General features: G+C 36.9%; 2 protein-coding genes and 1 long non-coding RNA gene across 3 annotated transcripts in view; 1 reads left to right on the plus strand and 2 right to left on the minus strand.

Annotated features, from left to right (window-relative positions):
* Positions 1-2,645: 2,645 nt before the first annotated feature.
* LOC103969199 (36.4 kDa proline-rich protein) lies at positions 2,646-3,339 on the minus strand. The gene has a single exon (XM_009382672.3). The coding sequence runs from the start codon at positions 3,270-3,272 to the stop codon at positions 2,805-2,807; it is 468 nt and encodes a 155-aa protein (XP_009380947.1). The 5' UTR covers positions 3,273-3,339; the 3' UTR covers positions 2,646-2,804.
* Positions 3,340-9,125: 5,786 nt separating this feature from the next.
* LOC135605258 (uncharacterized) lies at positions 9,126-9,803 on the minus strand. Its single transcript, XR_010484405.1, has 2 exons — positions 9,681-9,803; positions 9,126-9,608 (listed from the first exon to the last, which is right to left on the minus strand). It is a non-coding gene; the product is annotated as an uncharacterized LOC135605258 (long non-coding RNA).
* LOC135605257 (putative E3 ubiquitin-protein ligase RF298) overlaps positions 9,356-16,609 on the plus strand; it is a 34,837-nt gene continuing 27,583 nt past the window's right edge. Inside the window, exon 1 of the mRNA XM_065095134.1 lies at positions 9,356-9,594. The gene's annotated coding sequence lies outside the window, so the exon portion shown is untranslated. The remainder of the gene's footprint in view (positions 9,595-16,609) is intronic.

Genomic DNA, 16,609 nt, shown 5'->3' on the forward strand with positions numbered 1-16,609 from the left:
TGTTGTTCAAAAGAATAAACCTTATCTGATCTTTATCTGATCTACATGTGCACCATCGTCGGATCTGAGATATCATTCTGCAAGGAGAACTAGACATTCCTTCTCCTCTCTTCTTATTTTTTCACGTGACCACCTAGATTGATGGATTATGGAGATTAAGAAAAAATCCTTAGTCTCTTAACTGTATTGAGATGCGTATATTTAGCTCCTAGAAGTCCTATCTATTTATAGGCGAGAGCAGATGGTCTAGGATAAGTTATTAGGAGAGTTTCTCCCATCAAAGGCATTCCCTAAGGAATCGAACTTCTTTTATATTGGCCAATAACTATAATCAAAATCTAATCATATCTATAATATATATTACCTAATTAAATAGGGCCACATAATCTAACAAGACATCAAACTCTTTTCTCCTTTATGACAATAAAGGTAATCCTAAACTTTATTTTCATTCTTTTCGCAAATTGAGAAAAAAGAGATAATTGTTTTTTTCAAATACTACTTAAACCCTTATTTAGAGATCTTGGATAATTAATCTGAGCATTAAAAAAATTGGTTTGAGAAACCCTTTTGACCTCGGTCATAATGTAGGTGGGCTCTTGAGAGCATGGTATTTTCACCTCGGAGACATTTCGGATATTCCTATGCATATAGGTCTAGACTAAATCGACTAATGAAGACGTTAATAATATTTTTTTCTAATAAAAGAAATAACATAATCTAGTTTAAATAGTTTAATCGAGATGGATGGCTTAAGAATTTTATATCGTATTTGCTAATCCAACTATAATATTGGGTTAATTTAATTAATTAGCTAAACTAGGATAATTTAGCTTGATTATTTTAATCGATAAAAATTATTTTTTTTATAAATGAGAAAAGTGAAAACTAAAATATATTATTTTATTCAAACCCAAGATCTTACAATAATCTATCAAAGTTTTTATAGTTAAATCAGTATCCTTTAAATTGAAATGTTATTTAGATGATAGAAAGAAATAGTTAAGTGTTAAGTGTCATAAGTGAATGAGAAGAATAGAATTAATGAGAAAAATATAAATTAGAGTGCCTTAATACCTCATTAATTTCTAGATTAATCATACTCTTTGATTGATGATTATTAGTTGAATGCGCTAAATTAAACTCCCTTATTGATATATCTAAATAATGCTCTAAATCAATCTTTAGCCAATATATGTCAATGATCAATGTTTTAGGACATCCTAATTAGTATTTAAATAGTAAACCCTAATTACTTTCACGATCAAAAGAAAACCAAATATTGATAATGAAGAAAGTATATGTGTTGAGGACGACAGTATATGTGTGTGCATTTTGTAATAAGGTGTTCAACACCTATTTTAATTTGATGTTTTGATTAACAATTCTCTTAATAACCAAATCCAGTTTATTTTGTTAATGAGGTGATTGTACCTAATCGGTTGGCCTTGTGGATCCTAAATAGAGAGCATACTTAATTCAAATTATGTTATATCTCCTCGATCATTACACTAATGTTTTAGATGATTGCATTGGATTTTAATTGGCTTTTTTCGTTTTGTCTGAAGCTGTGCCCGTAGTCTGAAGCTAAAGAAGATTCACACTTGTGCAAATGTTGGCTTATTCATTGTCTTTTTGTTGATGTGATAATTGGGTACGACTTACATACTACCACATTATTTTGTTTTGACTATATATGCAAGTGGCAACAAGAAATTCCTGTAATTCAACAGAGACTTGAGACCAAAAATGATGCGATTAGGTATCCGTGACATCAAATGAATATCATATGTGGTTTTTGGAATTATAACTTACAAATTCAGCTACAATTTGATGTTAATCCACTAATCCAAGTATTACAATTTGCATACACATTATCTAACATAATTATATCAAATGCAGCTAACTCTTGGCAAAACTAGCTTAAATGATTTTTTTTATAAAGTTTATGTAAATAGGAAATGGAAACTAATTGTCATTTGCCACAACCAATTCATGTTAAATTATCATTTCAGATATGCACTTTTGACTCTCCATTGAGCTTGTAGGAAAGTTCTCTGATCCAAAGCCTGGAAAACTTTAGATTAGAAGTGATATGTGTTCTATCTCTAATCAAATAAAATAATGCACAGTTCTTTTTGTCATTGTGCATAAAATCAAATTGTAAAATATTCTAGTGGTTCAGATGCCCTGCATGCACTCAATCAAAATATCAGGAGTTCAAGTTTTATGTTATGCAATCTTTGGATGGAACAAATAAATTTAGAAACCAAAAGAAATTCCTTCATGTAATATATTTTGAGCTTCTTTGCTTGATTTTACAGTATCAGGAGTTCTGATAAAATATATAGGTATATTATTATTCCTTATCAAATTCCACCGGATATAAACCAAGCGATAATGTATAACATTCCACCTGCAGCAATCAAGTCTTTTTATGTGTCAGGAATCTCACATGATCTGATAGAGACCTGTGGCTATGCCAAGTCCAGAATATGATTTCTCTGTTATTTCTTCCTTTGCATGGCATTTACGTATAACATTGCCCAATGCATGGGCGATGTTAAGAAGTTTAAGAAGGAGAGGAAGAAGTTTAAGTAGAAGAAGAAGAAAAAGAAGACGACGAAGAATTGGACACAGAAACATCGAGAAGGCTATTGAGTTATATTTAGTAGACCATATAAAAGCTTTTATTAGACACATTAAAGCCAATAATTACCACTTACAAGCATTCCATAGTCATATAATGCATGCATATATATATTTATGATCGTAACACACTTGGTACAGGCTTCTTCTAGTAATTAAGCTGGGCACTGGTAGTCCGATGGCACATGCTTGCCACAGTCAACGAGCAGCTCAAGCGCAATAGGAAGAAGGACGTTGATGTCCAACGCCTTGGCCTTAATAGTCGTACAGAGACACAGCGCGGCGTCCAAATCCGCGAGGCCTTGGATCACCGGGCAGCACTTGTCCTGCGTGTCCTGGCCGATGACCGCATGCACCAGCCCGCCGAGCAGGTCGACGCATGCGTCCAGCTTGAGGGTGTCGATGGGGCACGTCCCGGACGACGGTGGCGACGGCGTCTTGGGCGACGGGGGCACCGGCCCCACACTGCGCGGTGGAGGAGGGCACGGTGACGGCGGAGGCGGCGGCGGCGGGGACTGCTTGGGGGGAGTGGTTGGGGTGGAGCAGTAGGGGCAAGCCAGGGAATGAGGGAAGGAGGCGAAGTGTGCAAGTAGGAGGAGGACAGCCACATGGTACATCTCCATTCTTCCTACCTTGGTGTGTGATGAAGGTGCAGAGAGCACACAGACAACTGGGTTGCTTATATAGAAGAATGCATGCCACAATCCCTGTTTGTGATTCTCCATATATGTGTACGCAAAGACTTTGGCGAACCCTAAATTGGAATTCAAGGGACAAGGTTTTGCTCAGCTTCTTACAAAGGTGAGGCCCTGTTCTTTTCAACCACCTTGGATGATGACAAAGCCATTTAATACGTTTCACTGTCCACAAAGAAATGAATACTCGAAAAGAATACAAAGATCAAGATGGTCCCCTAGGATTATTCTTCTGCAGCTTCAGCTCAACCACTAGCTCAAGATTCAAACCAAAGATAGCAAGAACAAGGTGATTGTGAGATTAAATCCCAAGTGTTACTACCAAGTTTAGGAACTTTACTAGCTCATGGATCTCGAGAATAATTCATGCTTGGAAGACATGAAACAATGGACTACGATATGATAACAACATCTTCAGCGGAATTGTACAGAACAATGGGCATCCACAATTTGACATTGGAGGTTTTGTGGTCGCAGTTGTGAGGAAGATACATAGTTTGAGGTACTCCATAGATTGGGTTGACCTAGTGAAATCAGTATTGTTCTTGACAAAGACTTGTGGCCTCAGTGGACCCTCATAGGATGAGGGATCGACAGGGATCATGCAGGCATTACACGGCGCCAACCTGTCAATGGCGTATCTCCCCATGACCAAAGGCATCATGCAATCTTCTTTGATGCAGATAGATTATCGTTAGTGCCGACATCTTGTAAAGAAAGATTCAGCAAAAACGCGTCTGCAATACTTCATCAAGCAGTTACTCCTCTACCCATTTCGAACGTCATATATGTAACTTCTACAAAACTGAGGGGTTCTTTGAGAGTTTGATCTTAACAACTGGTGATCTGAGTGTATGATGCTATATGGACCAATCTCACGTTGTTCGGTGCACCTTATGGAATAGACTTACACATCAACTCTGAGATGATTCAGGGGATGAACAACACAATGAGCCAAGCTGCCTCCGACAATGTGTTAGGTGCATGAAGCTGAACTCGGAGAACAAATGATCTGCTCATTAGTGCAGGTCACAACATGGTTCCTAATCATGAATGTTTGTTGCTCTGATTCAAATATCACTCAATTAACACAACAAAGGCATAAGCTAGAGCAGAATGGACGAAATAAATCCATAGTTCCATACAAAGTTGATAGTGATGAAAGAGGAACAAGGAAGAATCCATATTGTAGTTGGAGCTTTGGCCTAAATATACATGTTTTTGGAAGATTTGCCCCTTGAAGATAAAAGCTAATGGATTCATGTCTGACACAACTGTCTTTGAATTATGTGAGAGAAGTGTAGAGAGTGTAGTTTCAGGTCTCAGAGAGAGAAGCATGCATCAGCGTTCATAAAGCTATTCTGGTGATCAATAAGAATCGTAATGCAAATTTGAACAAATTAACAAATTATATAGGGACATAATGATCAATATCTTCATAATCAACTTCAAGCTCTGTTTTGATTCTTGTTTTTTTGTTGAGGGCTTAGGCTACATAATTAAGAAGATAAAGAAAAAGTTTGTAAGATTATGTGTCTAATAATTTAGTTTAAGGCATATTAGAGATTTAATTAAATTTTGATTAAGATTATTGACCAATAGAAGAAAGTTTTAATATTAGGAGATAATCTTAATGGGAAAGATTCTCTCGTACTATATTTTCATAAACTTTTGCTTATATAATGATAAGACTTTTGAATTCTAATCAACGATCTATAATATTATTATTATAGTAATTTTGTGAAAGATAAAAGGGTTATCCATCTTCAATACCATCATTATAATGGTCTTAATAAAAATAGAAATATTATCGGTATCTAATACCATCATTATAGTAATTTTAAGAAAAATATCAGAAAATAGAAAGAGAGAAGAAGAATTTACTCCGTCTTCTTTTCACAGTACACTGAAGTGATTCGAGGATGACATTATTTCCTCAATTAATTGTATTTATTTTGTTATACTCTTTCTTTGACTTGTTCTTCATCCTGATCATCACCTTTCCTAAACGATTTGTCTTCTTCAGTTTAGCAAACAAATGAAAACTCTCACAAATTAAATTTGGATCATTATTCTGTCCGATCAAGTCTCAGATCATTGGATCATTGTTTAAAAAAAGATATCAAAATTTATGTATATGTAAAAATTATGAAATTAAATAGTAAGAGTTATGATGTTATCAAAGTAAATTATCAACTTAAAATTAGTTCTAAGATCTTCAAATTCTTGTAGATTTAATTTTTTTCCTTTTAATGCTCTAAACCAAAAAAAACATAACACAGTACTCAAAATAGGACGTGACCAATTTTTTTCTGAAAATTTTTAATTGTTCTCAATTTGCATTTAATCAGTAAATTTCTACTCGTCCACAATAATTAAATGAATTTTCTTAATTCAGTTAATTTGTAATTATATTAAAAAATAATTGAACCAAATTACAGTTAATTATATACATACATACCTACATACATACATACATACATACATACATACATACATACATACATACATATACATGTATATATATATACATGTATATATATATACATATACATGTATATATATATACATATATATATGTATATATATATATATATATATATATATATATGTATATATGTACATATATAGTAAAGTTGTACCCTGCCATTCCTATACATTAGCTACATTAATCTAGACTATTAATGTATGATGTCTTCCACAACTGGATTAACTCTGAACTATAATCGACTAAAATTGACTCGCAAACTGATGCAAGCTGGACCTATATAACTTAAAAATTAACTCAAAGCAGTGAACCTAATTTATAATATTTAGAAATCAATAAATCCCCATTCCGAGGCCTTTTGCTAAACCCAGACCTCATATAGGTCCAAGATCCTCTTTCTATCGTGTTCATCTTTAGTTTGCTTTACTTTTTCTAGTTCATCCGCCTTTAGTTTGTATCACATAATCTCTATCCATGTGCCATCACTAACAAATATGGATTATTGATCTACATTTGCAATACATTCTAATAAGCTAGAATCAAAATTGTAATCTTTGTATTGGCACGGACTACAACAACATAGTGACAATAATTTTTTGTGGAGTAGGACAACATGGCAATAACACTGAAATCATTAAGTATACATGTTCTATATATTGATATAACTTTGTATCTTAAAAAAACACCTAAGATTTACATAACCCATAATCATTGATATGTCACTTTAAATAGCATTCACAGAAATACTTCAAATACATGCAAAACATCAAAGAGATTATTCATATCACAGTAAGTGAGAAGCACAAAATACAGACATATTGCACATTATTCAATATGTTTAGCAGATGTGCATAAATGAAATAAGTGCCCTACATATACATAACGAGTAACGAGTAAAAGTCATTCCAAGCATCCTAATATGTTTCAAACTATTCAAAGGCCTGTCTGTGATTATAGATCCTGATGAATAAGAAAAAGGGATTAAGTACAAGAAGACTGGTCATCATCAAGTCATAGCTTACAAATAGGAAGCAAGTTCATACAGCTCGATTACAAGAGCATATTATAAATAACATACTACAATCATACGTCTACTACTATCATACCCCATTGCGAGAGGAGGGAAAGATAATAGAGAGTAAAGCTAATAACATCCCTGTGCCCAGTGGCACGTTTAAAAGAAAATCCTTCACACTTCGCTTTATGTTGGCCAAGAAGCAATTTTCAAGTCCGGTATCGCGGAAGGCTATGCTCACGAATGTGAGCACAGCGAAGGTGAGAGAATTTGAAGGGTCAGCACACTGATGTTTGGGAATAACCTTGTGATGTACATTGATGGCAGGGAGTGTTTAGTCTGCTTTTGAGATATATATATATATATATATATATATATATATATATATATATATATATATATATATATATATATATATATATATATATATATATATATTAAAAACGATATGCCTAATGAAATATTCAACGCCAGCTCCTTGCGATTCTGATCTGCATCGGGGATGAAACACTTGTAGATTCCGGCATCACGACACGCAATGACGAGGAACGCCCACCCATGATGCTACGGAATGTATTCCATCCAACTTTCTTAGTCGATAAGTACCAAGGTCATGATTCTGTTGGAGTTTAACAATTTCGTTCGCGAGTAAAGAGTGAGGACAGCACCTGGAACACTAGGACTATTAATGTCGGTAGGAGCCTGATGGTGGTGGTGTTTGAAGGAGCGTTTCGTTCATGGCTTCTGCGCCTTGGCTCACGGGAAGGAACGCGAGGGATGCCATGAGGACGAGGAAAGGATGCGAGAGTGGTGCTGCTGACGAGGAGAAACTGCAGTGGGAGGAATGGTTCTGTTGAAGTCGACGAGGAGTAGACGGTGAGCGATTCCAACGAGGACGAGGAGCGTAGACGGCGAGGAGGGAGCGCGAGGAAGCTGCACAGCCCCTCCACAACTGCGACGGCCCATTGCGGACGACGGCCAGGCAGCCCCTCCACGGTTGCGATGACATCGCTAGGTGGGTCTAACAATTTCCTTACCATTTTTTACACCAAATTTGTAACGTTACGCTACTCGTCCTCGTTGGAATCGCTCACCATCTGCATAGGTAATCCTCGTCGAATTCAATAGAACCATTCCTCCCACTGTAATTTCTCCTCGTCAGCAGCACCACTCTTGCGTCCTTTCCTCCTACTCATGGCATCCCTCGCGGTCCTTCCGTGAGCCAAGGCGCAGAAGCCATGAACGAAGACACTCCTTCAAGCGTCGCCATCAGGCTCCTACCGACATTAACAGTCCTGGTGTTCCAGGAGCTATCCTCACTCTTGTGTGGGGTTCCTCGCCATTGCGCTTGTGTCATCCCGGATGCAGATCAGAACCGCAAGGAGCTGGTGTTGAATATTTCTTTAGGCATATCGTTTTTAATTTTTATATGAATGATTTTTCAAATATGTCAAAAGCAGACTGTGCTGATTTTTTAGATTCTCGCATCTTCGTTCATAAACCACTGCTAATGTGTCAACTCCAACAAGGGTCTCACCTCAACTCTTATGATCATCATACACGGAATCTCTAGTGTCGTCTTTTCCCAAACATCTCTAGTGTTGTTTATAATACGTTCTTGTATGTTGTTTATAATACCGGTCCGATGGCTTTGTTGGGTCAGCAGGACGGATTGTAGTACATGCATCCTAACACTGTGTCTTTTCAAATATTAAAGAAGTGTGCGGCACGTGTTGACGTTCCGTGTCGTTATAAATTTGTATAACGACACGGAACTTGGTGATTTCCAGCATCTCTCAAGTAATCGAAGTGGTAAATCTCTCAGGCGAAGATGAGGAGGTATTGAAATTTCAATAGGATTGTACTTTATTTGATTAGTAAGTTGCAGATGAAGAAGAAGAAGGTACACAACATGACAACAACAGCCAACGACATGAGAAGGATTGACAACCTTCTAAATGGTTAGAGATAAGGGAGGCACCCAAAAATATGATTGTCTTCCAATTCCTTGATAAAGCGACTGATAATTCATTCAGAATGATAGACCATGGGATTTTGACAAGCAATTATCAATTCTACAAGGACTTACATGATGTGAATGGCCATCCATATAGATCTATCAGCAATTTAATTGTAAGAATCTAAATATTAACTGAAGCTATTTCAGCTAAATAGACAGAGCATTTGGTATAAATAACTCAAATAAAGTTGGATATGTAAAGGGCACGATGTATGTGCACTGGCTCTGTTACAAGCCAAACTAATAAAGGGCACGATGTATGTGCACTGGACTTCAAATCTGAAAGGATTGTCCAACTTTTGTTACTCATGGAATTATCAGAACTAAATGCATAATACAGGCGCCTAATCAGTTGAAAGATAAAGGAAACTAAAGCTGAGATCGACATCCAACAAGGGAAACAACAGAAAGGTCAACAAGTCGCACAGGACCTGTATGAAGAAATGCCTTGCTGAGAAAGTAGAAAAAGAATGAGAAGGAAACACGCAACTTAGTACCGGGGAACGAGAGGTGGATTTCCTCATCGGGGATGAGTACGGGCCACGGCTCGCCAACCTCGCAGAACATCTGTTCGGTCTCGAGGAGCTAGCCACAGTTGAGGAGGCGTTGGCGGATGGCCTGCGCGAGGATACCGGTGGCATCTATGATCTCCTCGACGCCACTGACGTAGGTGACGGCGATCAGCGAGGGGCTGTCGTCGGTGCGGCGCTGCAGCTCGACCTGGCAGGTGCGGTTGGATTCCTTGCGCAAATAGAAAACAAGAAATCATGACGAAAATGAAAAACTATATTGAATTTAAAAAAAAGAACTTACATAGATCTTCAAATATTCTTAGACCTCAATCCTATAGATTTGGATATTTAAGACTTGATGGATCTACACGTATATAGATATTATATATTTATAGATATGAAATCCAAAAGATATACTTTAACTTTTAACGCTCCCCCTTAAAAGTATATTTTTAGAGATAAATCCTAACTTGTTTCAAAAATCTTTAAATGATCTTTTAGAAAGAGATCTGATAAAAATATTTATAATATTATATTTGCTTCTGACCTCCACGAACCCCAATGACCCCTTGAAGCACCTTGTCCTAGTACAAATTGGATTTATAACTAATTTTAAGGTACTTTAATTGGCATATTAATTTGTTAATTTGATAACAACCCCGATTAAATACCTTAATCATATATATTTTTAAGCAGCAAATGAGAAAGTCTTATCATTTTCACGATATAGGAATTCATTCTTCACATCAAGTTGCTAAAGCTTTAACGTAAGATTCACCGCTAGAGCAATCACCATCCTAACAGGTGTCATCTTGACCATATGACTAAAGATTTTCTTATAATCTTCTCCATATAGTTTTGAAAACTCCCTTTGACATATCTTACTTCATAGTAATCTATACTTTCATTTCATTTGATTTATTTTTCACCTTATAGATATATTTGTAAGTAATTACATCTATATTAGCAGGCTTTGACATAAGATCCCAAGTTTTAATTTTATGAAAATCTATCATTTCTTCATTCATGGCATCCTCCTGCTTCTTAACACATTTGACTTCATCAAAATAAGTAGGCTCAAGATGATTAAAAAAAAAATTAACATATGCTTATATGTAGGGTGCTAGTTTGATTTTTCTTTTTGATGTTCTCAATATTAAAATTTTCTCTTCATAAACATCATTACTCCTCTTATCGCTTTGCTCCACCATTGATGATGAAGAAATAATAGAAGCAAATATAAATGAGAAAGAAGATGAGTCAAAATACATACAAGCATTAGATGATAAAAGAGACTCAATCATAGTTTTTGAACATATATCACTTTCATTATTGTGATTGATATTTTTAAAAGAAACTTCATCAAACACCACTTCTCAAGATACCAGTTTGTGGATCTATGCATTTACAACTCTTTTTTTTTTCATCATAGTAATAAAGATGTATTTCTTGGCCTTAGCATCAAGCTTAGTTCTCTTTGAGTTTGGTATATGAACATAACATGGAAAACCAAATACTCTAAAATATTTAATATTTGATTTTTCATCAAATATGAGATTATTTGGAGGCTTCAGATTGATTGGACTAAGGGGAGTTCAATTAATCATATAAGTTGTATAAAATTTTGAGTAAATTCTTTGTATAAAGCCAACATTTACAAGTCTTCATGAGATTTTGATCTTTCATTCTATCGCACCATTTTCTTGTGGTATGTTTGCATATATATAAGTTCTCTTTTATCAAAAGTAAACCCCAAATTTTAAAATTTGACCCAAGTGAGCCTTTTAAAATCATCAACAAAGAAAAACATATAACAAGAACCTGAATAAGATCGCTATGAATAAGCTCTAAGAGAAATTTTCACCTTGAAAGTGATCTATCAAAAGATTCCCTATGCGCTTTACTATATTGATAATCTTTACCAGCTTCATTATTACTAAAAGTGGTAAAATTCTGAAGACTATTAACTAGATTTTTTTGCATCATAATTTTTAATTTGAGAAAATTTATATAACCAAGTCTAGCATGCTAGATTGATGCAATCATTTTTATTCATCCTATCAATATAAGAGGTTGATACTAGTAAAACATATAAATCTTGGACCCTTCTACCTATATGTGTTATATCTGCATTTAATTCTTTTATGTTGTGAAAAAAAATAACTTCATTAGGATAAAAAAGAACATAATTTCTAACATTAAGTATTTACAACAAAGAAGAGATTTTTCTTTATACCTAGAACATGCTATATACTTCATAATGCAATAGGATCATTATAATAATGGCAATATCTTCCTTCTCCACTTTGTCACGGACTTAGCTGGTTTTGCCTAAGTCGTGCGACACCCTTGCGTGTCCATCCACAAGGGTCAGCCTCCCCGAAGCCTCCCATGTCCCTTAGGACCCACAAAAGAGAGAACGGGTTAGAGAAAACGCCTCCTTCGGGATCCACAAGCAAACATTTCCGAAAACACTTCATAGACAATGCAAATTACAAACAAACTTTACAAGCTCTGAACAGTTGCACAACAAAGGGTAAAATGATCCACTACAGACCAAAAATCTCTCACACGTGTCTACATGACACAACCTTTATTTATAAGCCTAAAGCGACCACCAATCCAACTAAAATGGGACTATTAAGCCTTCGATCGTCCCTCTACATACTATACAAAGCATGAACATACCAAAAGACACGGACATACATAAGCATTACATCAAACATCTTGTTTCGAAGTTTGTCCATGATATTCTCCCCCACTTATTCCTTCGACATCCTCGTTGAAGCCTTTGCCGACACTGCAACTCCTCGCCTTTGCTGAGTCTTCAATCTTCTGCTTCAATTACAATGCGTCTCTTGGCTCCCAGCTGCTCTTCATTGCTGTTTTGGAGTAGTCGAACCTTTGATCCGCCATGCTGCTTCAACTCACCAATGACTCTGACTCTGGTGTGGGGTTGGCTGAGTTGTGTTGATCTTTATTGATTCCTACGGATCCTCCAAATGAAGGAAAAGACCATTCTTACTGTGCCAGTCTCTCGAATGCCTCATGCTGCTTAAATTGGGTGGATGCTTGTTGGAGCTTTTAACGAGCATCGTCTCACAAACTTTTGAAGTTTTGGGTCATTCCTCCATAAAATTTACCCATTGACTCTTATTTCACTTAGTTGTCACTTCCAAGTAGGTTCGCATCACTTCCGCTTTCGATTGGCATTTCGTTGGGAAATGAAGCGGACAATCTACTCTCAGTAGCATTGATCACCGTTGGTGAGGATTTGATAACTATTGTCTTCCAATATTTTCGAAGAGTCTTTGAACTTGTGCAGAGCTCCTTTGCTGGATAGATAAGAGAATTAGGGTATTCGGTTTCGCCCATTCTCTTAAGGATTGAGAAGGCAAAGATTACTTGACTTCACCTGCCTCCTCGACGTTGTACTCCATGCATCGAACTGGTTACTAGTCTTCGCCTGCTTTTTGCTCACACTTCTGAAGCACTTGAAGTGTTTGCACTCCTTGCGTTGAGTTAGCTACTGTGATTCACCTTCTCAATGCCATCGAACTTCTGGAATGCAAGAAGTTTTCACCCCAACTTGGAGTGATTCTCTCATAGGTTTGGTCGCCTTTGGGATTGTACCGTCTTCTCCATCAACCCTACCGCCTACTCCACTGAGTGGCAAAGATACAACATCGCGTACTGCCTGCTTCGTTCCTTAGTCATGCACTCTTACTTGACCCGAAGTCCTTCACTTTCGACTATCTTTGATGAGAAGCTCGTTGACACCGGTCTTACGAAGTTCCTTGGCCTCTGCCCTTCAGCCTTGTCTCGGTACTTGGAGTTTGTCTTTGCATGCTCCACCTCCTCGGCCCCTTTCATGACTAAGCGCTCTCCCTCCATGAGAGCAAGGGATCAATGAATTTCACGGAAGTCCCACCTCTGTGGTGTTGAATCTCAGATTTTGATGATGAAACTAATTGATTGTGTTTAGATGTTTAACTGCATTTTGAGTGATGCAGGTCTACTCGATCAGGATTAGACAGTTGACGCAGGAACAATTGACGTTGCGCCGGAGGAGATCATGTTAGGATATTGGATGGCAAAAGGCTTCGGACGTCGGGCATCGGGCCAAGAGCGGAATTGCACCAAGGATATCGGGGTTGCGGAGGTCAACCACCGATTGGGCAACAAGCAGCAAGAGAGGATGATGCGCCAAAGAATCGGACGAAGCGCCAACCAATGACGTGCCGGGCAACAGAATATCAATTCGCTTTGTAATAATTGTCTAGATCGGAGTAGAGTTTTGGCTTGTGTGTGCAGGATTAACTACGATAACGATGAAGACATAAAGCGAAAGAAAGTATCGGAATCAAGCACGAAGGATTCGTTGGGAGTTCGAGAGTTCGACGGAAGTCCGAAGGTTCGTCGGGAATGCTACCGGAACTAGCCGAGAATGAGTAGGGAGCTTACCGAAGGGTTTTTCGGAAGCTTGCCGGAAGGTTCGTTGAAAGTTCGCCGAGCTCTCCGAGAAAGATCGGAGCTTGCCGAAGAAGCTCGTTGGAACTCGCCAAGATCAAATCGTGAAGTCTAGGAGCTTGCCGGGAGTCCGCAGAATGGTTTCTGAGAGTTTATCGGAAAACCGTCGGAAGTTCGCCGGAAGCTCGTCGGAAGAGGTCTTGACTTACGGACTTAGTAATAGCTTAGAAAATGTCTTTAAATTCGTAGTTAGCATGTTAATTAGGGTTAGGATTAGGTGTTAATCCTATAACCCAAGTAGGGGCCAATTGGGCCCGAGTTCGGACTGGTTTGGGCCAAGTTTGGAGCCCAACCAGTGAGCTGAATTGGCCTAGGCTGTGGCACCGCCTAGACTGGGCGGTGGCACCGCTTGGCTGGGTGGTGGCACCGCCAGTCCACTGTCAGTGTCTGACATTGACAGGCGGTGGCACTGCCACTAACAGGCGGTGGCACTGCCAGCATCGGGAACCAAAGAGAATTCAAATTTTGGAGCCCAAATTTGAATCCTCTTTAGGCCTATAAATACCCCTCAAATCTCAGTTGAGATAATAACTTTTTGAGAAGCTAGAAGTTGAGAAAAGCTTTAGGAAAAGTCTTGTTTTCAGTTCACCTCCTTTCTTTTCATTGAAATCTTTATAAAAGGGTGAACCACTTGTAAGAGGTTGTAAGAGGGGTGTAAGAAGGAGGTTGATCTTCGCCTAGTAAAGGAAGATCATTAGTGGATGCCGGTGGCCTCGACGGAAGAGGAATCAGAGGAGTGGATGTAGGTCACGATTGACCGAACCACTATAAACTACCGTCTTCTCTGGTTTGCATTTTATTCTTGTCATTTACATACTGCAAACTACTTTACTTAGTCACTACACTTCCATACGCTTCTAAGTTATTAAGCTTTTCAAGTTCGATCTTTTATCGTAGGAAAGATTTTGTTAAAACCGACGTTTTAATCTACTGCACTAATTAACCCCCCCCCCTCTTAGTGCCGCTCCGATCCTAACAATTGGTATCAGAGCCCGGTATTTCTCATTTCGGATTTACACCCGAGAGAAATGGCTCTTCATAGCTTTCAAGAGGGCTTATCGGTTTTTCGTCCACCGTTGTTTAACGGATTGGACTACACTTATTGGAAAACTCGAATGAGAGTTTTCTTGATTTCTATGAATTTGGATATATGGAATATTGTTGAAAATGGTTTTCAACTTCCCTCTAAACCGATGAATGAATGATCGGATTTGGAGAAGAAGTATTTTTCTTTAAATGCAAAGGCTATGAATGCCTTATTTTGCGCTTTGGACAAAAATGAGTTCAATCGGATTTCTAAGTGCGAAACGGCTTTTGATATTTGGCGAACACTTGAAATCATGCACGAGGGAACTAGTAGAGTCAAAGACTCGAAAGTTAACATTTTAATGCATGATTTCGAGCTTTTTCAAATGAAGCAGAGCGAAACCATTGTTGACATGTACACCCGTTTTATGGATGTCGTCAATGGTTTACAAGCTCTTGGCAAATGTTTCTCGAATTTTGAACTTGTTAGTAAAGTTTTACGATCACTTTCTAAAGCTTGGGAATTAAAAGTAATGGCAATACAAGAAACAAAAGATTTAAATATTTTTCCACTTGAAGAACTTATCGGCTCATTGATGACATATGAAATGGTGTGCAATGCATATGATGAACATAATGAACACTTGAACCACCTTCCAAAGAACAGGAAGGATTTGAAACCCCGGACAAATGAATACCACTTGAGCGATGACTCAAGTGATGAGGACAATGATGAACTTGAACTTCGAACACTAACTCTTAATAAGTTCATTAAACAAAAATCTAAAATAAACAATGAACTTGAATGGAGGAAGAGGCCAAAGAAAAGGAAGGCACCCAAGGATGAATCAAGAACTTCCAAAGGTGAAACGACGAATTGAGCTTTGACGAACTTCGACTATAAGGTAAGTAACTCAACTCTTTTGAATTATTTTAAAATTACTTGAAGTTTTTCATGAGTGCTTAATTTAGATAGTAGGAATAGGAAATAAAAATTATTTTTCAAAAATTATATCATGTTTTTCTTTTTAGCATCTTTGAAAAATTAAAAAATTTTAAGCATGAAAAGATAGATTTACCTAAAAAGAAAAATGTATGACTACAACAAATAACAAAATGATTTTGTTTGAAAATGCCTTATGCCCAATGAAACCATCATTGATGAATATGCTTTATATTTATTAGTTTATTTGGCTTATATGCCTTATCATGATAAATGTTTTGAAAAGTTTGTATCATACTTGATGATTGTTATACATGATTTATTGGTCTTGAAGTTATTCAATTTTGAAATCATGTTTGACTTGAAGTAATGAGTTGAAATAATTTTTTTTTGAATTATGTGTTGCACTTTTTTTTATGATTTTTGATCTTTCCGTTTTAAACGATGATGCATGGATTAAAAAAAAAAAAAAGGGGCATGCATGTATGGAATCAATCAATAAGTTGAAACAAAAGGAGGAAAGAATTTTTTATTAAAAATTTTCTTTTTCTCTATCTTATTGATTTCTACCTAAGAGGCCAATAAACTTATTTATGCCATTTTGAATCTCTTGATAGAAACATTGAGATTTTGATGATTTAGACGATTTGAATTTAAATGAGTTTTATCCAAATTCATGATCTTGATTCCGTGATATTTACAAATTAAGATTTATTATGAATCAAAATTTT

Source organism: Musa acuminata, chromosome BXJ2-2 (genome assembly GCF_036884655.1).
Source record: "Musa acuminata AAA Group cultivar baxijiao chromosome BXJ2-2, Cavendish_Baxijiao_AAA, whole genome shotgun sequence".
Classification (NCBI taxonomy): Eukaryota; Viridiplantae; Streptophyta; class Magnoliopsida; order Zingiberales; family Musaceae; genus Musa; species Musa acuminata.